At 45.7% G+C, this 23,130-nt stretch overlaps 3 protein-coding genes across 4 annotated transcripts in view; 2 read left to right on the top strand and 1 right to left on the bottom strand.

The window, feature by feature from the left end:
• vegfba (vascular endothelial growth factor Ba) overlaps positions 1-1,852 on the top strand; it is a gene marked incomplete at its 3' end in the record, with an annotated part of 7,031 nt that extends 5,179 nt beyond the window's left edge. Inside the window, exons 6-7 of the mRNA XM_080008256.1 lie at positions 579-662; positions 1,645-1,852. Of these exons, the coding sequence (XP_079864382.1) occupies positions 579-662; positions 1,645-1,852 (292 nt within the window). The remainder of the gene's footprint in view (positions 1-578; positions 663-1,644) is intronic.
• A 10,071-nt stretch (positions 1,853-11,923) lies between these two features.
• stx5a (syntaxin 5A) lies at positions 11,924-20,054 on the top strand. 2 transcript variants are annotated; one of them, XM_080007795.1, is made up of 12 exons: positions 11,924-12,038; positions 12,886-13,082; positions 14,171-14,241; positions 14,526-14,581; positions 14,693-14,763; positions 14,873-14,989; positions 17,043-17,099; positions 17,230-17,311; positions 17,700-17,786; positions 17,935-18,038; positions 18,376-18,497; positions 18,652-20,054. In XM_080007795.1, exons 2-12 carry the CDS (start codon positions 13,020-13,022, stop codon positions 18,809-18,811), a joined length of 990 nt encoding a protein of 329 aa, XP_079863921.1. In that variant the 5' UTR covers positions 11,924-12,038; positions 12,886-13,019; the 3' UTR covers positions 18,812-20,054. The 2 variants fall into 2 exon arrangements, with proteins under 2 accessions (XP_079863921.1, XP_079863922.1); XM_080007796.1 differs by lacking the exon at positions 17,700-17,786.
• A 1,260-nt stretch (positions 20,055-21,314) lies between these two features.
• Positions 21,315-22,324, bottom strand: LOC307235805 (protein RD3; the record flags this gene model as incomplete). The annotated part of the gene is made up of 2 exons (XM_080008020.1): positions 21,315-21,684; positions 22,020-22,324. 2 exons carry the CDS (start codon positions 22,322-22,324, stop codon positions 21,315-21,317), a joined length of 675 nt encoding a protein of 224 aa, XP_079864146.1.
• Between the last annotated feature and the right edge of the window lie 806 nt (positions 22,325-23,130).

The raw sequence follows: 23,130 nt of genomic DNA, 5'->3' as shown, positions 1-23,130 counted from the left end.
AGAATATCTGCTATGTTATAGTTGACAGAAGATTGAGTAAGGCGTGGAACAGAGATAAATAGAGTAAGAAAGAGATGAAAACAGAGAGATGTTCCCCTCTTTTTAAAAACAAATTTAGCCAAGAGAGTGAAAAGCAAAAAACGACGAAAGATGATTTGATGTGGCATCAGTTTAAATTGATATCACAGTAATGGATTCTTTATCAGATTTCAGGAAAAAGTCAAATCAGATAAGCACATGATCTGGTTCTCTGATTGCTTTCTCCTATATAGGTTTAGTAATTGCTGATTGGAAAGAGGGAGGGTTTAAGCGGCAATTGGTTTAACAGATATGTTGCCTCCTGGTTGAAGAAAATCCACAGCAAATAAATCACTTGTGCAGATCTGATTTTCAGATATTCTCTCGAAAGATGAGGAGACAGTCAGTTACCCAAACGTCTTCGGGAGACGTCGCATACATCAAAGTCACGCGAGCTCCCAGGCGATTAAATGTGAATGGTATCAGTTGTGACGGATGTGAAATGGTATCCTGACTTCCAGTTGACTGACTGGAGGATTTCATGCGTCTCTCTTTCCCAGACCCCTTCCCAAGCCGACCAGGAAGGGCAGGAAAAAGGAGCGGGGCAAATCCAGACGAAAAAAAACGAAAACTGTTAAAACCACGTACGTATAATGAATGCTAACGTTGAACACATGCTCCGATACGTGCCCTTCAGTTAATTCTACATTTTCTCGACTCTATCTGTTACATGTTGGGTGAATGGGGAGTAGAATAAACCGGGGCCCGCCCGCATTACTCCTGAATAACAACTTGTTCCACAGCCAGCAGTCAAGGTTAAATTCCCACAACAAAACCCGTCCCTCTCAATGCTCCATTAATTCGGGGTTAAATTCACATACGCGCGCGCACACACACACACACACACACACACACACACACACACACACACACACACACACACACACACACACACACACACACACACACAGTACTTACTTATTATTCTATTCCTATTAGTTAGAACACCATAGAATGGCTCTTGGCCATGTTGTGTCACAATATACTGTATACTATATACTATCCCCCCCCCCCCCCAAAAAAAACGTAATGCAGAACAGTGACAACAGCTGAGAGATATCCTCCTCCCGTATTGGACACTACAATCTGAGCCTATCCATCACTCAGTACAGGTCCTTTCAGCAACTGGCAGCTGTGAAATCTAGCTAATTTGCCCCAGTGAAACAGCCCGTCCTTTCTCTCTCTATGCAAGTAGTGTGTATGGTCAGTTGGATCCCACACAGCAAAAAATGCCGCACATAATGCTTCATTAATTTACTCCATTACGGCCTTTCCAGGGGGGCCCGAGGGAGAACGCGCCTGTTTAATAGACTCTCTGACACCGGCACCTTTCTCAGACTCGGCCAGACCACCAAGCTTTCAGGCAGCCGGCGGTCTAACGTCATGGTTACAGACGGAGAGACGGAAGGATGCTTAGTGAGGAGGACAGATGGCAAGGAAGATAAGAAGACAAGGAACATAAGAAGCATGACAGTGGCTTTCCATGCGCCCAGTGTGCAGCTCCCCTTTGTGGCCGTGGCCGTTCTGCCGCTAACCCAGCTTTTCTCCCCTCTGCTCCTGATCCAGAAGCCCCGTTCCCCCGACCCCTCCTCCGCCCTCCCCTCCGCCCTCCCCTCCTCCCCCCAGCACGTCCCCAGTGCGGGAGCCCGGCTGCCGCCCCTGCCCAGGGAGGAAGTGGACGCTGGAGGAGAGGTCGTGTCAGTGCCGCTGCACCCTCAGCGCTGAGGGCTGCAGCCAGAAGGGCAAGAGACTCAACCCTCACCGCTGCAGGTGAGGTTTTTGGGACTCTAACCCAAGAAGACTTGCAAGATGCTTATTATTATAATGTACATTTGAGAGCACAATCATCAGCCACCATTCCACATTTATTATCCTGACAGAAGCAAAGTATACTTACTAGCGCAACTCACCATCATACCATTATTCGTCCATTTGACATAAATCAACAACCAGAGTACGGCCTGCTTGAAGATAATATGCCTAAGTAGAGTTTGCTGGACAGAATCAGGCATTGGACAGTGTTTGGATTACTGTCAAAATATGTCCTGACAGATTATTTCATTATTTGTAAAATAATTCATATTTGGTGAGAGAAACCAGGAAAGTGGGAGACCATCATGAAACATGGATTAGAGACACACTTGCACCCACAACTTTTCAGCCAATGAAGTTTGGGACTCTAACCCAAATACCAGCCCCTTGTGATATGCTTATACACAAGCAAGGAGAGTATATTACAGGCTTAAAGATATCAAGGTTGATCAAGGAATCCCCATAGTTAGTTATGCCAGGAGTTTAATACGGTGGAAGAATCTGGCACGAAAGAATGTTTTCACACCGTTGAGGTCAAGGTCAAATGTATTGTACCAACAGATCACAATATGGCAGGAAGGAAAATCAGACACCAAACAAACACATACGACGTTAAACAGTACACCAAATACAAGAAACGTCTTTAAAAAACAGTAACTATAGAAACAATATATACAACTTAAAATGGATACAAGGAAAAGAAAAGGGGTAAATGGATTGATTTTGATATCGCAGGAAAAGCTGCTGGAAGATAAGTGCTGCCTTTCATCCTTTCATGAAGTAATGCGACAGCTGCAGGATTTTTTTTTTTTTTTTACTTTTTAAATCTTCCAATCAAACATCTTAGTATTTTCCAGAGGGAAGAATCGTGAATTCACTGAGGACTGGAATGATCCTGATGAGAGTGCACATCAGAGAGGCTAAACGGTGACTGACTGCACCAGTCAAGCCTCTCCTCACTGTGTTGTTGTCTTCTCTCCAGATGTGACGCTGGAACACCATAACACCATGTTCCAGTCTGCCTCTCCCCTGGGTGGCTCTCTACACTGTCTCCTACTTTGAGCGTTCAATTCCACAGACTGGGCACCGGCTCTTGGACATAATTGTTCCTCAAACTGAAGGCAAGCATGGGGAAAGTACTCTCAAGAACCCAAAATACAACTCTGCTTTTAGGCCAGAAAAAGTTCAGTGTTACCACCTAAATATAGTATTCGTGGACACACACTTTGTCAGTGGCATGTCTTTGTGTGTGTGCAGTCATACTGTGTGAATCCTGCCGTAGCTTCTTTGCCAATTTGACGACGCTCCTTCTGCCATGCCACATGTACTCTAGGGATAAAAAAACAACAACTCTTATTTATCTCCATAAACTGGAGAGACCGAGGAGGCGGTGTAACAAGGACTCTTGTTGGATATGGAAATTCCTGGCAAGCAAAAATACCTTTCCTATGGAGAACAAGATCCACGTGTCCAAATGCTACGAACTATTCTATGGAATTTAAGTATACAAATATGCAAGGGAACAATGGACCCAGAAATGACTACATGATTACGAAACACTGTGGATGAGCTTGGATTGGAGCGTCGAAGTAAAAGACACTTCTATCTTGTGGAGGTTTCCCGTGCACCAGTCTCTCAACTCCACCTATCTAATGCTTTCTTTACAGAAAACAAGGCACACAGATAAGAATTTCAGAGTAAACTTACGCCTGCCACACACCACCCAGGTGGCGTTTCCAGGGCCCTCCGGCACAGAGACACAGACGACAATGGGGTGTAGACACCAGTTTATTGTAGAGAGAAGGCTAGGTGGAATAAGCCAGGAGCAGATGGAACATGTCATGACAGGGCTCCTATCCTGAGTGTGTGTGTGGATGGGGCTTTTAACCTGCTGCCCGTTAGACCAACCAACAAGCAACTGGTATGCAGCCACCCTGACCCAATCACCTTGATCCAGGTCAGGTGTGGCTGCTCAAACCAACCATCCCATCACACACCACCCCACATACCCCCAACACCAAACTGAGACCAGGAAGAATCCCCGGCCGAAGCCTACTCCCTACCAGCCCCACCCCACCACCAAGAACAAAACAAAAATGAAAAAAAAGGTTTAAAGCAGACTCTGACACAGGGTTCCTTTACCGTATACAAACAAATGTCCAAAAAAAATTAACTGGTCCCCTTCCAGAGGACCTGGGTCTCCGGAGCAGCATGGTCGACCGGCCTCCTTCCCCCAGTGCGACGACAGACTGCCCCCTCCTCCCTTCCGGAGTGTGTTCTGCGCTGGCTGGTGACGGTGTGGACAGACTTGGCTGCTGCGGGGGCTGCTTGAAGGGGTGGTCTGGTTGCTGGGCTGCTGGATGGTCCCGGCGGTGGCTGCTGGGCGGAGGAGCTAGTCGCAGACGGTTACCCATCGTGGTTGCCACAGTTGCTTCTCCCCCGGTCCTCTGCCGGACCCCTTGGTGCTGCTGCTGCCAGTTGGGAGAGGTTTGGTGCTGGGGCTGCCCGTTGACTCGCTGGTGGCTTTAGGGTGTCAACGCTTCCCCGTGCCGGAGTCCCTGATCAGGTGCCACTGTGGCAGTTCCGCCTGCCACACACCACCCAAGTGGCATTTCAGGGCCCTCCGGCACAGAGACACAGACAACGATGGGTTGTAGACATCTGTTTTATTGTAGAGAGAAAGCTAGGTGGAATTAGCCAGGAGCAGTTACAACATGTCATGACAGGGCTCCTATCCTAAGTGTGTTTGTGGATAGGGGTTTTAACCTGCTGCTCGTTAGACCAACCAATGAGCAACTGGTATGCAGCCACCCTGACCCAATCACCTAGATCTAGATAAGGTGTGGCTACTCAAACCGTCCCATCCACACACCACACCACATATAGCATTGCATACGGCCAGTGGAAAAGCAAGTGCGTGCATTATTCTACACATACGCACTTGTTTACCTTTGAGATAGGGCGTGCGTGTTTAATGGGAGTGGGTGGAGAGGACGGTGGGGTGGTGGTTTACTTGGGGGCCAGCTTGCGTGAATCTATGGCTGAGCTGAGTGCCGTGTGTATCTGTGTGGTCTCTCTCCCCTGAAAGGCCCCAGATGGGTGATCCCTGCAGCCGCTCTCCTCTCTCATTCAGAGCGTGTGGCCACGGGCTGCCTCTCTGTGCCGCTCGCTTTCGCCTGTTCAATTTCTGGGCCTTTGTGTTGCCCCCTCCCCGGCTCCCCGACTGAAAGCGACCATTGGCCTCATCAGGGAAGTGAGGGGAATGACAATAATGAGGCCTGGCAACTGCCCACTGCCTCACACATGCAGGCGGGTGTAGACACCCTCATTCAAACTTCGACACACACCCACACGCAGGCGTAGAAATGATAGTACAAGTTAAGTAACACACGCTTCTCTGTCTCTGTGCAGTAATACTAGAGCCAAACAGGCATATTTACAGGGCGCACCCACATCCACGGAAACACGCGCACACACACTGACACACAAAATGAAAAGAATGCAGGTGACAATAAGACTATGAAACTCTTCTATTTTGTGCTACATCAAGTGGAAAAAATGTCTGCGTTTATATTGAATCTATCAAAATGTTTTCACTCAACATAGTATTGTGCACAACTGCTTGTTATATATTTTGTTATAATTTGGTTTATCTGATTGAAACAACGTTCTATATTGCAGAGGGTTTCTTTCTGTTGTTTTTTGTTTATCTCTAATCCGTTCACATAAAGACTCACACTGGGTGGCCAACTATGTACACGCTCGGCATCCAAACCCAAACCCCAAATGTATAGAAATTAAACAGAGGCGGCTCACACAGGCCACTAAATGGGAGACTTCATACATTAGAATGTGTAATTCAAATAATCCAGCGGCCAATGTTATCTGTGGCTCAGAGAATCCAAGCAAATAGCCGTTCCCAGTGCAGTCAAAGAAACACATGTCATGCTTTTTTTATTTTGGTAGATTCAGTGATGGAAAGAGTGTTATTTATTCAGAACATCACTTGTTTATATTCTGGCAGAATCTCATAGTTTAACTCTGTGTCAGTGTGGCCGTTGGATTAGAGCCGTGGTTTGAACTACGACCGAATGAGAAAAGGTGGAGAGCCAGTTCAAACAGATTTCTAAACTCCGCTGAACACAACAAAGTCGGCCCCACAAACGGTCACCCCCAGTATTCAGACAGGGTGTTCTGTTTCATGTTTCCAACCAGTATTTTGACAGCAAACTCAAATCTCTCCACTCAATCATAAGATCATCAGTTGGTAATCTCATAATTTAGGGACAGAGGAACCTTGTGTTTTTAACACAGGATCTGCCCACTTTAACAGACGATAACGGGGAGGAAGCTATATAACAATAATAAAAAGCTGTGTTCTGAATGTTTGTATTTTAACATCCAATGAATAACCACTTTGTTTTGAATGACTTGTATAAGCTCTGAACCTTAGAACGGCAGACTCTACTGAGACAAAGCAATGTTTTTACTCCGCTTTCGATTTCATCCGTGTTTGTTGTTATTACTCTGTCGATGAGTTTGTCAATCACTACCTCTTTATTACCATGCATTAATGCCCAAGTATTAGAGGGCCATTGCTACCTTTGCTTTTTTGTTTTATTGAAGACTTTTCTATGATCATTTCTTTTTGTACCTCCAGCGATAAATTAGACTGCCTGGACTTTTCAAATGCAGTCGAGCTGCAGCCATTATTTTTAGAACGAGAAACCTATTTAATCATCCTGAAAGCCCGACACATAAGTACTTAGCCATCCAAATTAAATTTCTCTTTACATGTGAGGTCAAACTACAGTGAGGGCCATTGGCGGTGTGACTGCATTGAGATGGTCTCCAAAAAGCCTTTGTGTCATGAAACAGAGCTGAGAAATATTCCTTATTCATGTAGTTGACATTCTCCTTGTTGGATTTTCATTCAGGTTCTCATTGTAATGAATGGTTTAAATTCACATCAAACAGAGGGCAACCACCTTTGATTATTTTTGTTTTATACTAAAGACTTGCAGCTGGACTGTTTTGGATGAATCTGGTTTGGGACACCTTGGGACACCTAAACACCAATACTAGTTGCACTGTTTGTAAGATTGCAAATCATTACACAAAGTATTTGCCTGCAGAATCTTCTCAGTTCATGCAGATTCAAAGGGTAAATTAAGTGTGTGTGCAAAGCATCATTCGTGCAAATATGTATGTGTGATATCTAACATTCCATCTCAAATAGTTGTGAAGTTGACAGTGATGAAGCTTTTTGACCAACTCTCTTCTCTGTGTCGCCACTCTAATCTAGCTTTACACTGCTTCCTGGTAAAAGTTGTATTTACTCCCCACAAAATGTTAAACAATGTGTGAAATGAGTATTCCATCAGATAACATTGGAAACTGCCGGGGCCACCAGTAATTTCACAGTCACACCTCTGTGAAATGTATGGCTTTCGGGGATATATTTGTCTAATTGTAATGTCCATATCCTGTGGAGATACCCTTATATTAATGTGCTCTGTACCTGCACAAACCACACTGTGCTGTTAAGTAGTCCTATTCTAGCCCGCAGTATCTTGGTAGCAGATAGACAGCCATATCTACAGTACATAACCTTTTATAATATTGAATAAGCTGACCTGATTTTGTGTATGACCTAATATAATGTACTTGTAACTTCATTTCAGCTGTAGTTTGCAACAAATCTCTTCTGAAAATGTATTGTACCACTACTGTAGCCTGTGTATATAGAGAAAGACTACTCTTTTTTGCTGCTACACCATTTGTGCCCTCGATGACGTATGTGTAAAACAATACAGTTTTATGTAATGTATATTAATGGCATTTAATCTATTTGTTGTCCATGTGAATGCATGTATACTGAATACAGTATACAATATGCATGTATACTGCACACTCAAATATGATTTTCAACTGAAATCATACGAAGACGCAACGGAGATGTTACAAATATTATTAAAGCAAATGTCTTATTTTTCATATATAAACAATTTGTTTTCTCATTTCTGCTCCTCATCGATTCTCTCAGCCTTAGTGGCGCCGTCTTCTATGGGTTTGATTTACACACACAGACACACACACACACACACACACACACACACACACACAAACAGACGCGAGGACACACACACACACACGCACACAAACAGACAGACGCAAGGACACACAACCTCTCTCTCACACACACACATACACACACACACCACCTCTCTCTGTTTAATCATTTTTCGATGATAATGAAAGACAAATAGGCATTTGATGAGACCGCCAACCCTGGGAGTCGGGGTCAGAGAGAGTGTGACTGTGAGGGACATGATGATGTTATGAGACAAAATATTGTCTCCGCTCCTCCCCTCCATTCTGCTGAGTCAAGAGCTGGTCAAGTACAAACTGTGACGTTGGTCTGTGTGTGTGCGTGCGTGTGTGTGTGTGTGTGTGTGTGTGTGTGTGTGTGTCTGTGTGTGTGTGTGTGTCTGTGTGTGTGTGTGTGTGTGTGTGTGTGTGTGTGTGTGTGTGTGTGTGTGTGTGTGTGTGTCTGTGTGTGTGTGTCTGTGTGTGTGTTACATACCTGTCTGTGTTAGTCCCACAAAAGGTTGTGCTTTTTCTCACCGCAGGCAGGGAGCCAAGCTGGAGTGTTGTAACGGCGATTACAGTCGGTAGCTCTAACATCATAATGGATGCTGTATCCACAAATGCCCCAAGAAAGGAAAATGAGGAATTAGGCTGCGGACCCTCAGGGCAATTACCTACTTGTGAGGTGGAAGGGCCGTTGGAACCACAGTTATTGCTTAAGAGGTGATGTATAAATGGCATTAGATTCAATACATTGTGATAGCAAGTATATTAGTATATATAGCAAGTAATTTCCCCCTGGGATTATTAAAGTATTTCTGATTCTGATTCTGATTCTGATATATACTGTATTAGCATGCAGTGTGCATGAGGGGAACTGGAGTTTAGAATACCTCCATAAAAGAGAGACACGGGCAGAGAGGAGAGGGGAGGAGGGGAGGGGAGGGGAGGAGAGGGGAGGAGAGGAGAGGGGAGGAGAAGGGAGGAGAGGGGAGAGGAGGAGAGGGGAGGAGGGAAGAGGAGATGGGAGGAGGGATGAGGGCAATAGAGGAGATGGGAGGAGGGAGTAGGATAGAAATGAAGAGGGAGGAGATGAGAGGGGAGGAGGGGAGAGGAGAGGAAAGAGATGACAGCAGGGAAGGGGAGAGGAGAGGGGTGGAGCGGAGAGACAAGGGTAAGAGAGGAGATGAGAGGAGAGGATAGGAGAAAAGAGGAGAGGGAGGAGATGAGAGGAGGGGAGGGGGGAGGAAAGAGATGAGACGAGTGAAGAGGAGAGCCGAGGAAAGGGAAGATGAGGAGAGGAGGGGAGAGAGGAGGGGAGGGGAGGGGAGGAGAGGAGATGGAAGGAGAGGAGAGGGGAGGAGGGGAGAGGAGAGGAAAGAGATGAGAGCAGGGAAGAGGAGAGGAGAGGAGAGGGGAGGAAAGGGAAGATGAGGAGAGGTGAGGAGAGGAGGGGAGAGAGGGGGAGAGGGGAGGAGAGGAGAGGAGAGGAGAGGGGAGGGGAGGGGAGGGGAGGGGAGGAGAGGAGATGGAAGGAGAGGAGAGGGGAGGACGGGAGAGGAGAGGAAAGAGATGAGAGCAGGGAAGAGGAGAGCCGAGGAAAGGGAAGATGAGGAGAGGTGAGGAGAGGAGGGGAGAGAGGAGGGGAGGGGAGGGGAGGGGAGGAGAGGAGATGGAAGGAGAGGAGAGGGGAGGAGGGGAGAGGAGAGGAAAGAGATGAGAGCAGGGAAGAGGAGAGGAGAGGAGAGGGGAGGAAAGGGAAGATGAGGAGAGGTGAGGAGAGGAGGGGAGAGAGGAGATGGAAGGAGAGGAGAGGGGAGGACGGGAGAGGAGAGGAAAGAGATGAGAGCAGGGAAGAGGAGAGCCGAGGAAAGGGAAGATGAGGAGAGGAGAGGAGAGAGGAGGAGAGGAGAGGAGATGGGAGGAGGAGAGAGGCGCTCATGGGCTGCTGCCAACCTATCTGTCTAGAAGGGCGTTCTGCCAGTGCTAAATATAGCTGCAAGATTAGGGAGAGGGAGAGAGGGTAAAGGATGGAAACTGAAACAGAATGAGTCATACACTGGGTTAAAGAAGAGATGCTCCACCTCATAAATCTGTTTCTCAAGCCCCAACTTCATTATAATCCGCCGGGGCCTCGTGACGGTGGTGATTAATGCCATCAGCTGCAGAACGACCGGTTTCTGCCAAGGACTTCTTAGGACACGACGCTTGACAGTTTCACCATCCGTCTGCCTGCCTGTCTGCCTGCCTGTCTGTCACTCTTCATTTAACTGCGTCTCCCCTAATATGTAAATCACCCTGCTGTTACACTTACTCTTTAACTGTTGTATAACTGTCTGTATAACCCTAACCCTAACCCTCTCTCATTCTCTCTTTTTTATTCATTGACCCCTTGTCGTCTGCCAGTGCCAGGGGCTTCCTGTGTTTTTCCACCTCGCGAAAGTTGTATTTTTCTAATGATAAAACAACTCCAGCCGTGTTTTCCTCCCATCTTTTGTAGCAGCAGCTGTGTTGAAGCAGGTACTACTGGATGATATCTCCCCTGCGAATGTGTGTGTTGTTTGATGGTATCTCGAGTTGAGTGGCGTGTATGTGTGTATGTGTGTGTGTGTGTGTGCGTGCGTGCGTGCGTGCGTGTGTGTGTGTGTGCGTGTGCGTGTGTGTGTGTCTGTGTGAGAGGGAGAGAGCGAGAGAGAGAGAGAGAGAAGCAGAGATAAGACAACAGAAAATGAGCCAGAGCCGTAGAGTCTGACCGTTGTGAAGCGTATTAATGTGTGTTTACCATGGCAAGCCTCTGTTAAAACTGACAGGAAAGTGAGTTTTGTATAGAGTCCCCTGTGACTCGAAAGAACAAAAGGGCCCAAAAACACAACGTTATCTTGGACCGAAACCTGCATCCCCGGGCCTCATCAGTCCTGTCAAGTCTATCGGGGGGGACATACTTCTCAGCGAAAGATTTATGGGGGTCCAGTTATCAAAATCTCAGACTGGATCTCTTGGTATCTTTTAATTAGTTGATGAGATCATGGTGTGTTTTTTTTTTTTTTTTAATCTTTTACGTTACTTAATTTTGTCTGGGGGAGGATTCTAAAGTTTGGGAAGGTGAGAACGTCGGCCTACATGACAGGGGTGCGGGGCAGGGGAGAAGGGTAGGCGGTAGCCGGGCCCTGAGGTACAGAGGCCAGGGCATAGTTGTGGTTTGGACACGCTGGTTCATGTTGGACTGAGGATGTGGGTACCAGTAGCAGCACGGGGAGATCAGAGGGTTTTTTCCTGTATGTTATCTTGCGCCATCCCATACCTGGAGACCAATTCATCTGCAGGAGTAGGATCACATTACCCCGCCCCCCCCCCACACACACACACACACTCATGCATGTCAGGCGGCTCCAAGTCACAGTGACAGTGAAATGGCGGTGGAAGTGGGTCCCTGACCGGGGTGGGACCCCCAGCCCCAATCCCTAAATGTTTGCTGGGACAATCCCCATGACATCACGACGGACACTTCTCTATCTTCCCTGCACGAGCGGTGCAACAGAAAACATTGTTGTCTTAAAACACACCCGAGGTCGGGGGTCGCGACCCCGCCGACAATATACAATGATGTCAAGCCGTTTTGTACACAATGCCCTGGGCGTCCACTGAGACACCAGATTTGCTCGTACTAATTTATTTTTTTGCCTATATCTTTCGCTTGTTTTATATACCTTTTTTTTCTTCTGATCTAGATCATACCATTATTTGTCTTTTTTTAGTTGCGCACAGCCCTTGGGGTTTGCCCTCTCTCCATGACGCATGTGCCATTACTTATCTTGAACGTGGCGACACCCAGTGGCGTCGCCGCGCATGACAGGCGGCGCCCGGCCGGGAAGGTAGACGTGGCAATGACGTCAGCTTCCGGAAGTGGCCCGGATTGGAGCCTCGACGCGGGTTACGGGCGGGACGCGGGCCGCCCGCTGGGACTCGCTTCATTAACGAGAGCCGTCGAAGGGCCGTCGCTTGGTGTCCGTCAGCGACTCGCCGGGCGGAGGATTCGGTGGAGTGTGCCCCCGCTACAGGTATTTACATCAACGCGTAGAGTTAGTTCGTTTCGTTCTTGCGTCACTCGGCGATAAAAAATGAGCCGAGGCAAGCGAGATAGTGACGTGGTTTCAGCTAGCTAGCTAGCCAGCTAGCCGGCTAGCGGTTAGCCGGTCAGGCCGGAACCAGCTGTGCTTACGGGCTGGTCGGCCGTCCCAGTGCGCATTTATTTTTTACCGACAACCATGTGTTTCGGCGTTATATTTATTTGTTTTTCCCGACGTTGCTGTTTTACGTTGGACTCGTTTTCCGGATTTCAGCGTCGCCGTGCGAGCGGCTGTGTGGAGGGTGGTCCCGGCCGGCTCGTTGCCTCAGCTGCGCTTGTGTTGTGCTATTTAACAACTGTCCTGTGACGTGACTCACTGGTGCAGAGCGGTCCTGTTGAACACGACAAACGATCAGTGATCGAAACGAACGCCGCAAGCTTTACTAAACCTGGGCAGTTTTCCCCCCCTACTCTGACCCAGTTATCGTCTCAACCAATTTGCCTTCAGTTATGTGAACACAGGAACAAATGGGAAAACAAATCGATAAGTTACGAAAGATTTATTGTTTGTAAATGTCAGAAATACCTGGTCACTCAAAGTAATTTTAAAAACTCATATTGCTACGGGGAAGCAGTGTAAAACGAGGGTAATAAAAAAAATCAATTTACTTTTGGTGTTTGTTTATTTTGTTATTCTTTGTTTTACCAGTTTTTACCCACTGTTTGAACATTTTTTTTTTTTTTAATTCTGAACCCGGGGCTGGTACTAAGTTAAGAATGTAGTTGACATGCTCCTACCGCAAACTTACGGAGGAACACGTCCCATTTGTTGCTGCCAGAGAAAATGGAAATCACCATGTCTGTGCACAAGTCACCACCTTGGATGTGAGCGAGATCCACGCCACGGGAGTTATCTTCAGCCAGTTAACACAGCGAGCAGCGGCTCAGGCGGAGAAAGAGTGACGGGGATAAGATGACCTGCCGAGACAGGACCTTGGAGTTCCAGTCTGCCTGCAAGTCCCTCCAGGGCAGACAGGTATATCATCCAAAACCCTCGGGGTGCAAAGGATCATGAAACTCGTGGTTTGGATCCCATCACAGTTTTGAGTCACAGATCAGATAATTTTTGGGATCAGCAATATAACTTTGCTTTCTATTTATTCAGCAAAACACGTAAAGCAAATAATTTTTCCCAAGGTCTTGATGAAAACAGCATCCAGATGTCCAATGTTTAAATAAAATCTTAAAATATATAAAAAAAATTCAATACTCAATTCTTAAATTAAAGTGCAATTTGAGGCATGTATGATGCCTCGAATTGTGATTAGATTCCCAGTAACTGAAATTTGATTCCAATAAGAAACCAGTATCGTGTTTCCTCACGTCTATAACAAACCAAATTACATGAAAATCGATTCAGAATTAAGCAAATTACAGTCGCTTTTGTAGAGGGGTCTGCTTTTCTCATTATACATTGTATTTGTTAACTCGCCGATCTTGACCGCTCAAACGCGGCAGACGCATAGCGGCGACGTACAGCAGCTCATTCACGACATAAATCGTAAAGTAGCAGCAACATAGCGCGCCCTACCATGAACCAATCATTGTGCTTCAGAGTACAACACAGCATGCATCTGTCTTGTCCGTCTTCTTTTCATTGAAACTCTGTATTGAGATTTGGGGAATTGTTACTTTAAAAAGTAACCGCGGCAGTAAAACTGTATTTCAGTGTGATGGTTAAATTTTTTATTCCGCAGTCACATGCATGCTGTGTTGGATATTCTCCCAATGTGTTACTTACTGTAAATTACTTTTGAATTTGGTTACATGATCAACCCTGTTAAGTTATTTTTATAAATCGATGTAAAAAATATGTGAATGGATGTAAAGTACTGTAAGTGAGTGATAAATTTTAGATAAGCATAAATACAATACACTTCAATAGCTCTGTGATGGATGGATAGATATCTGTCTCCTGTGAACAACAGACATTTGCTTTATTAACCGAAGGGGTTGGTAATGCAACATGACAATTGGTTGCAAGGCTCCATTAAAACACAATAAGATGGAGACTTACACTTCCCTGTGGCTTTAGAATAAAATGCATTTTTCTTTCCATGGCAGAATGGCGTCCAGCCCAGTAAACCAGCGCTCAATGCCCTCAAGCAGCGCAGTGACTTTACAGTCATGGCCAAGTGAGTTAATCTACGTAACCTTACTTCTGCAATATCTCAACAGTTAACACAGTTAACATGTGACAAATAAAAAAATCTTGAAACCTTCTGTAACTAATGAAATGTGTTCTTGAGTAAAATTGTGTCTGTGATCTCAAGATTCAAGATTTTTATTTGTCACACGCATATACATACTTTCATACATATATGCAGTGAAATGTAATCTAGGTGAAAACATCTATTTGCACATTTATTGACATTGCAAATGTCAAGAAAATTGACCAACTTTTCCTCTTCTTTTGCAGGAGAATTGGAAAAGACTTGAGCAATACATTTGCTAAATTGGAGAAGCTCACTATTTGTAAGTTGAAAAAAAAAGTATGATTTGATGTGCGATCAACTGGTGAAATGATCCTCTTGTAAGATGAATAAGCGAAACTGAAACAAACGTACAATTGTTTTCATGTTTCAGTGGCAAAAAGAAAATCTTTATTTGATGACAAGGCAGTGGAGATTGAAGAGCTCACGTACATCATTAAACAGGTGAGAAATGTTCACACCAAGCCACCATTTTGAATCCAGATAGGTCACAGCCGCCGGTATGCTGCCCCCTCCAGACAAAAATGACACATTGTGCTGCTGTCGCTCGCAGGACATCAACAGTCTAAACAAACAGATCGCGCAGCTGCAGGACCTGGTGCGGCCCAGAGCGACCCCGGGAGGACGGCACACCCAGACCCACTCCAGCACCATAGTTGTCTCTTTACAGGTAGGAGGTCGTCGTACACGTTTGTTACGCATAAACACAAACACCGCCACCCACAGCTGAAATGCTGACACGGTTTGAATTTATTGGCTGGGGTGCCAGTTCTTTTAGCAGGAAACCTGTGAAAAAATTCAACCCGACTGATGCTCAAATGAGGAAAAAGAATAACACAACAACTGTATTGGGTTTTTTAGGCTCCCTTGTGATCCTATAATAAAGTTAACATTCCTTGGAGCTAAACAGGATGACTTGACACATTTGTGGTTTCTTTGCTCAATAGGCGGGTATGTCTTTTATTTAAATTACCATTCCCATTCAAATCTTCTAAAGGAGGTTGTCATGTGATCGTCTGTCACCTTCTTTGAAACCATTTCATCAGTCAAACCAATGACTGTCTTTTGCTTTTGAGAACCACCAATTCCCTTCTTGTAATTCATTTGTGCGTCACTTTCTGTATGGCACTGTTATTTTCCATCGGCACACTATTCAGTGCAGTGCCACTCAGAATCAGCAACTCCAAGGCTGTTGGTCATTTCAGCAGAGTTTTGGTTAGAAAAGATTGGTGCCCGTCCACGTGTCCTGGAAGAATTCAGTGTCCAGGACAAATATTATCTGTGTTTATTGAACTTAAAATCAATGGATAGACAGGCTATATAAATAATGACATCATGAAGGCATGTCGTAAATAATATTTTTAATGAATATTCAAAGTAAAATCCTGTTAACGCCATTTTAAAAACAAATAAATATTAGGAATATTACAAATTTAAATCAAATAATTTCAGTTCGTGAACAATAAGTAACAAGAGCAGCCGCTTTATTTAACATTTCACTTGAATACATTTTTTTGATCAAATAAAAAAACAAAATAAATATGGCAACTAGGCCTAAATAAATAATAACATTTGTGGTGTTGTCTGTGTTCGTTGGGATGTTTCGTCGACATATTTCAAAACATAATGGATAGTTACTGTCTCCTTTGGGTTGGAACTTAAATATCCCAAAAAATGCCAAACTATGGATGTACTGTATGTGTCCATGTTGTCAACGATGCATCATTTCTCTGCTTCTCTGAGTTTTGGATGCTGCTGCTGTCTCCACTCCGTGTGTACTTTGTTTACAAGCACAACCTGTGGGCGGAGCTTATTTCTATATCGACAAACGTGATTGGTCAGAGGTGAAAGGTCAGCTTGAGATCGTTCAAACTGATCCGCTTCCGTTGCAACTTGCCGAACGCAGACATGAACAGATCTACGGAATTTTCTCTCTAAAGGGTCGAGTCCATTTTATTTCGACGTTGAGGAAAGAAATATGGTGATGGTTATTGTTTTATCGCCAGGGCACTAATTCAAGGTGTGCGTAGGGGGAATTATCTTCACAAGACAGTATGACCGGAGGGATTTCATTAAATCGGACTTCATCAGGTTTTCCCGGTGAACAATCGGTAATTACCGAATAACATAAACTCTTATGAAGCCAGTTCAAATAGAACAGAACAGAACAATCTTTAATCGTCACACACCACACTACAACACATGCACGCACGCACACACACGCTTTGGATGGTGGCCGGTGAAATGGTTCCTCTGCGTTTAACCATCCTGGCTTGTCCTTTCTCCGGGGGCACAGCCAGGAGCAGTGGGCAGCATTCGTGGACGCGCCCGTGGGACGAGTGTCCATCGCTGGTCAGACCATGATGGGTGCATGTTTTTGAGGGGGGTCATACTGACGTTAAGTGGAGAAAACCCCCATGTGAGCACGGGGAGAACATGCAAACTCCACACAGAAAGGCTCTTATTTGGGAGATAACCCACCAGAGCACGGTGCCAACAGCGCCGGCTGGAATCTAACCCAGAACCTTCTTGCTGTGAGGCAGCAGTGCAATGCACTGGACCCAAGCTAACATTTTTGTTAATGGCCTTCTAAGCTAGCTTTTGGGGGTGGCGTGTTCACAGAACCTTTACCAACAGAAGAGACTAATATTTAGGTCCACTAGAACAATTACCTATGAAATATTTGATTGCATTTCGTTAAGCTTTGTCTCCTGTGTTTGCAGTCCAAACTCGCAAGGATGTCCAATGACTTCAAGTCCGTCCTGGAAGTTAGAAAAGAGGTGAGATGCATCTCCTTTCCTCTCCAATTACTTTCACAACTACCGGGAGTGGCTGAATAGTGGCACCGTGGAGAGCAAAATGGATTGTACAATACAAACTTGTAAGCGTTTTTTTCTTTTGTCTGCATAGAACCTGAAGCAGCAGCGCAGCAGAAGAGAGCAGTTCTCCCAGCCTCCTGCCTCCTCCTCCCCTCTCATGGCCAATAACTTCAGTAAGTTCCTTCACACTCAGCTTTTACTGCTTGTAACCACTCTTGGCTTTCACAAGGGTCTCTCAGTCTACATAATTCCAGAAGGTAAATGCCACACAATTTAATTTCAGTTCATGCTTTTCTTTATCTGGCCTTACCAGGCACGATGCCACAAAAACCAGCCTCCACCCAGGCAAGCTTTTTCTGCTTGACAATCATACGAGTGGCTAACCAATCATTAGAGACCCTGTAAATATCAATAATTATGGCTGCTGAAAACTTGGCACGCATCGCACTTCCTGTTATTATTGGAGCAGTCATTTGCCATTAGAACGAACTGCTCGTCACCATGTGAATGCTTCCCACTGTATTTGGTCATCTATAATGCAAAAATTAAAAAATATTTTAGGGAGCCGCAAAAAAGGGGCCCAGGAGCCGCATGCAGCTCGCGAGCCGCGCAATGAGTACCAGGGCTATACCACTCCAAATTTAAAAGGTATTTCCCTGGAATGTTTTTAGACTCTCCCAGTGGGCACAACTAGCTTCCATGTTCCCGCTGCTCTTAATGCTTTCCCTTTTCACCATCAGGGTTTTCCGCTCTCATCACACTGCGCGTGTGCTTGTTTTTCTCTTCCCCGCCGCAGAGAGCTCAGTGTTGATGCAGGATGAGTCCAGAAGTTTGGGAGATGTGGCCATTGACATGGACTCCCAAGCCAACCCCATGCAGCTCCAGCTCATTGATGAGCAGGTTGGTTTTCAACATGCGGTTGTTTAAGGATGATAAAGAGGTGAAGCTGTGATACCGTGGACTAGGGCTTCTGAAAGCGCCCGTGTGCTAGTTTTGGTGGTTGTAAAACAACGTTGATTAAAAAAATATATATATATACTTTATAGTCGGCCAATAATTATAAATGCTCGGTGGGCGTTGCTGTTCTTTGTTTCCTGTTTCCGATGTCTCTTAAGAGCTAAATGGAGACTTTAATTAAAAAATTAAAAAACAGTACAATATAAATGGTTTGTGAGTAAGGCTCCTTTTACCGTGAAACGGTCTTTAGCTTTGTTTGGTCCTTTCTATTTCCTTGCAGGATTCGTACATCCAGAGCCGCGCAGACACCATGCAGAACATCGAGAGCACCATCGTGGAGCTGGGCTCTATATTCCAGCAGTTGGCACACATGGTCAAGGAGCAGGAGGAGACCATCCAGAGGTGAGGTGGGGGGGGGGGGGGCTCGTCTTTTACTCCACATTTATTTCGCTTTTGGGCCAATGTCATTGATCGTATTTTATTAGGAAACCCCTCACGCGCCGGGTGTTCAGTGTTGGACTGTGTCTTACAACAATTGTTTTTAACCCGCTCGCAGGATCGACGCCAACGTTGAGGACACGCAGCTCAATGTGGAGGCGGCGCACACAGAGATCCTCAAATACTTCCAGTCAGTTTCCTCCAACCGCTGGCTGATGATCAAAATATTCCTGGTCCTGATCGTTTTCTTTATCATCTTTGTCATCTTCTTCGCCTAAAGTGGAATTTGGAGCAGCCAAGCGGGGGATTTGATATCTTTTTTTTTTTTTTTTTTTTTTTTTTTTTTTTTGGACAGTCTATCTTTGTCAAAATGAAACTCTTTTTGTCTCCTCTTTCTTGGGAGCCACTCGAATGAACTCTGACGTGTGTCATTCCCGAGTCTGCTCAGTGGACTGCATCAAGTTCGATTAGACAACAGCAGAGAACGACATCGGAATATATTCAAATGAAACGATAAATTATTAAGACGTCCCCATGTTGTGAGTGCCAGCAGAATATGCTGTTCAATATTACTTTAGACCAATTTATCATAAACATTTAATCAAAATGGCTACTTAATGGTTTGATTCTGCAAACTAGTTTTTGTTTCACCTTTTGGTTTATTTTTATTTCATTTCTTTGCAAAAAAAAAAACAGTTGGTTTTGAAATCTTTTTCCCATTTCTTAGCTCACATTGATGTTTGGTTTTTTTTTAATAGAGGGAAGGACGTTGTTGCCTGCTAATCAACTATTTCTGTCAGTCATTCAGTATTGACAATATATCTTACTCATTCATTTCCTTTTGGATTTAAGCTTTATTTGCCAAAATGTGTACTACGAAACTGTGACACAGAATTCATGGTCCAAACCCTTTGTGTATCAAAGGCAAAGTATGCAACATGGCATAACAGTCAACTGAAGGGGACTTAGCTGGCATAACCCGTCGACAAATATCCATGTTTTGTTTTGGACCAGAACAATGTGCACGGTTTGATAACAGTTTCATGTGAAAATAAATGGTTTTGCTACAACTTTCACTGCCGCACACAATCCTGTCTCTGGAAGTCGTTCAGTTTCTCCAGCTGGAATCCTTTGAACTTTCCTGCGTATGGGAAGCCCGCAAGCCCGTTTGAACACGGGGTGCATGTGTCTGGGGAAAAAAAGGTGTCAACAGGGTTATGCCAGTTAAAGCCTAATGAAGTGCTAATAAATCAACCAGATTCCAGAGAGAGTGTCTGGTTGGGCCTTGATGCTGTACTTGTTTCCCCTCATCTCTCAATTAAACTCTCTCAGAGAGAGCCGACGGTCTGTGTACAGGATGTTATGTAAGTGACCAACGTGTTTTAAGAAGGAAAAGAGACGTTTGTCCTATTTTTCTTGTCCTTTTTTTTCTTTTTAGCCAAATGCCTTGATCTCAATGTAAAAAGTGCAAATAGCGGAGAAGATGTATTGAAAAGAATGCATAATAAAAGAATGATAGGGTGCCTGCGTTAATGGCTTGGCTTTTCTTATAAGAGGATTAGCTTCCAGTGATATAACTAACCTGCTGGGCTATTTTGAGAAGGCTTGTCAAGAGCTCTGCACTAATCTGAGCTGTGTTGTATTCTGGTCATTATGTAAACGATATAGACTATAGGAGTGCCGTCTCAATTAGTCATGACACAAATTTGCATTATTGTTAAGCACTGCGCAGTAAACGGTTCCAATATTCTGTAGAACTATACAAGATGTCCTGTCACAATGCCTCATGCTGTAATCCAAGGTGACTCAATCCACTGTACTGAACTGCCATTGTCACTTCATTGGAGTGACAGTTATGTTCTTCTACGTGTGTTTTCATGGTGTTTTATATCACACTAATAAGAATTGCCAAACTTCAAGTTTCACAATAAACCTAAAATTTAATCAAAGCTCCGCCAATATAAATATATGACAAATTTTATTAGAAACACAGCACACAAACAGATAGCAGAAATGTTGCCCTGTAATGTGGTGATATTTTTTTAGTTCAGATATACAGTACATGTAAATGATAAATAAAATAAAAAAAAAACAATGTACCTGATTTCTGCTGGTTAAGCAAATTTTGACTGAGCATAAGTCTGGAGAGTCAAACTGTTCCTGCCGTGAGGTTTGAGTGGTAATGTGCTAAATGTTCCTCTGCCACCGCAGAGGAAAGGATGCCCTGTGTGCTTTATAATATGCATTCCAAGAGATAAAGGTGGATTTGAAGGAACGTTACAAGCTAGACTGAGAAAATGCTCTGAAAGAACACACATTGCATTCCAACCTGTTCTCTGTTGATCTATGCACGACTGAACAGGAAGTTAAATCAAGATGCAAACACGTCCCATGTCAGATATGTCAAATAACAATATGAGTGTTGAGTGCGTTTTGGGACGGATCACAATGACTCCCGGGTAATATGATTGTGGTGTTTTTGAAAAGTTCGTTAGCCTACGCCGCTCCTCCTTTTATCCGTTAACAAGGAAGGACTCCCTCCGTCTCAGTTGTCTCCATCCTTTTTTTGCCCCTATAGTCTTCCCTCTATCCTTCCCAACCCCCTTTAGATCCCTGCCCTTAACATGACCCCGCCCCCTTTACTCCTGCGATGCCGGTCCTTCTCACCCGCTCGCTCACTTCTCCCGCTTCACACCCTCCCCCCTCACCCCTGATGGCCCCAAACGCTCACGGCCTCGCCTCACCCCCGAACCGCCCCCCCTCGGCGCCCCCCCCCCTCCCTCATCCCTTCACGCTCTGCTCTATGGGTGTGATTTCAGGCATGCTTCTGCTCCTGCCCCTCCTCGCCGCCCTGGCCTGGAGGGCGGCGTCCTCCTCGCCCTCCCCGTCCTCCTCCTCGTCCGACCACTCCACCTGCTGCTGCAGGTTGCCCCTGGAGCCCGCCAGCCCGCCCCCCTTGGAGAAGTACCCCGTGCGGAACTTGGAGCGGAAGGTGACGAAGGAGAGGCTCTTGCTGCGCTGCTGCTTCTCGAAGGGGTTGGAGGCTTCCGGCTCCTCCTCCTGCTCCTCCACGCAGTTGCGCAGCACCGTGCGGAACAGGCGCGCCACCTCGTGGACCTCCGGCTCCATTTGCGACACCAGCCGCCGGAACCTGAGAGGGCAAGACGGGGGGACGTTGAAGAAGGCGGCGGGAAGTATAATAGTGATGACCTCCTGTTCGTAATACTGTTGAGCAGCCATACTGATGACCCCTTGACCTCTGTCGGGATCTAAGGCTGAATCATAATCCCTGTTCTCAGATACTCTGTAGGCCGGGTGGATTCTTAGAAGTCCCAAGTGTACGAATCCAAACCAGATTAGAAGACATTGTTCTCTCCGAGTGGATCTTGTCCCGTTCCAGCCGGTGCCTGTCTGTCTGTCATTTCCCCTGCCCGTCTCTCTCTCTCTCTCTCTCTCTCTCTCTCGCTCGCTCTCTCCTGCTCTCACCTGACGATAACAGGGCCACACTGCTGTGGAGCGATCTTGGAACAGAGGTCCTGCAGCTCCAGCAGGTCGTCCGGGGTCAGCTCGTACGGCTGGGGCGCCGGGGCCGTGGCCAGCCAGCTGTAGTCGGCGGCGGAGGAGGAGCTGCGCCGCCGCCGGCCCTCCGTCGCCCGCTCCAGGCGGACTCGCTCGGTGCGCTTCACCATGGCCCCCAGCTCCAGCATCAGGGTGTTGGTCACCAACTCCTCTGTGGAGCGGCGGCCGGGGACCTTGGGCTCCAGGGAAAAAACAGCTGACCAGGGTAGCATCTGGCGAAAGAGGAAACGCAGAGGGGAAGGCGGGGCTTTGAGAAAGAGTCAGCATCACACTGAAGTATTTCAACAATTTCTGGGAGAAACAAATATTATAGTGAGGTTTACTCTACTTTACTGTCACCAGACTGCGTCTTGAAACGTGAGCGGTAGATAGCAGTGACAGACCTCACTCTAAACATACTTGATTCCGAACAGAAGAAAAAGAAACAAGCCGACGCGCTAACTCCAACCGCAAACACTGTCACATTTGAGAAGGTATGCAGTCAGAAACTAAATCTTACCTTCATGAAACTTGGGATTATTACTCTGTGGGGTAGTCTTTTGTAAACAAATTCCTCCTTTATATATTATAAAATCCTTTGTCAGCAACACAGATAGGAAAAGGCCTCCATGGAGTCAATGAGTTGAGTTGGTTAAATAAAAATCTCCCCTTTCCTGCTGATTTCAATCGACTACCTGACTACCTGACTACCTTGCTACCTTTGTTGGTCCGTGGCAGACAGTAGCTCGATGAGCAGTATGGGGTGTGTGCATTTGGGATTGAGCGTGAATGTAATCCTGTATTAATATGGAGTGAGTGACAGAATGAGCTTATCTCATGGACACACCTGGGTGAGGGGTGTGTGTGTGTGTGTGTGTGTGTGTGTGTGTGTGTGTGTGTGTGTGTGTGTGTGTGTGTGTGTGTGTGTGCGCGCACACGCATGTGTGTTGTATTCGCATTCTTGGTCATAGAGCTTTAACGTCCAGGTGAAAACTGCCAACAGGTAGTGCCAGTTATGATTATCAAGCATCTCCACCTC

This window comes from Zeus faber (assembly GCF_960531495.2).
Source record: "Zeus faber genome assembly, chromosome: 10".
NCBI classification, from domain to species: domain Eukaryota; kingdom Metazoa; phylum Chordata; class Actinopteri; order Zeiformes; family Zeidae; genus Zeus; species Zeus faber.
Note: the sequence above shows the minus strand (reverse complement) of the source record. Positions and strands in the feature narration are given on the sequence as shown.

Excerpts from the sequence above, each read along its gene's own strand:
- stx5a (XM_080007795.1), top strand. The coding sequence starts at position 13,020 with ATGACCTGCCGAGACAGGACCTTGGAGTTCCAGTCTGCCTGCAAGTCC. Across the intron at positions 14,764-14,872 it reads TCACGTACATCATTAAACAG|GACATCAACAGTCTAAACAA; the intron begins GTGAGAAATGTT and ends TGTCGCTCGCAG. Across the intron at positions 14,990-17,042 it reads CCATAGTTGTCTCTTTACAG|TCCAAACTCGCAAGGATGTC; the intron begins GTAGGAGGTCGT and ends CTGTGTTTGCAG.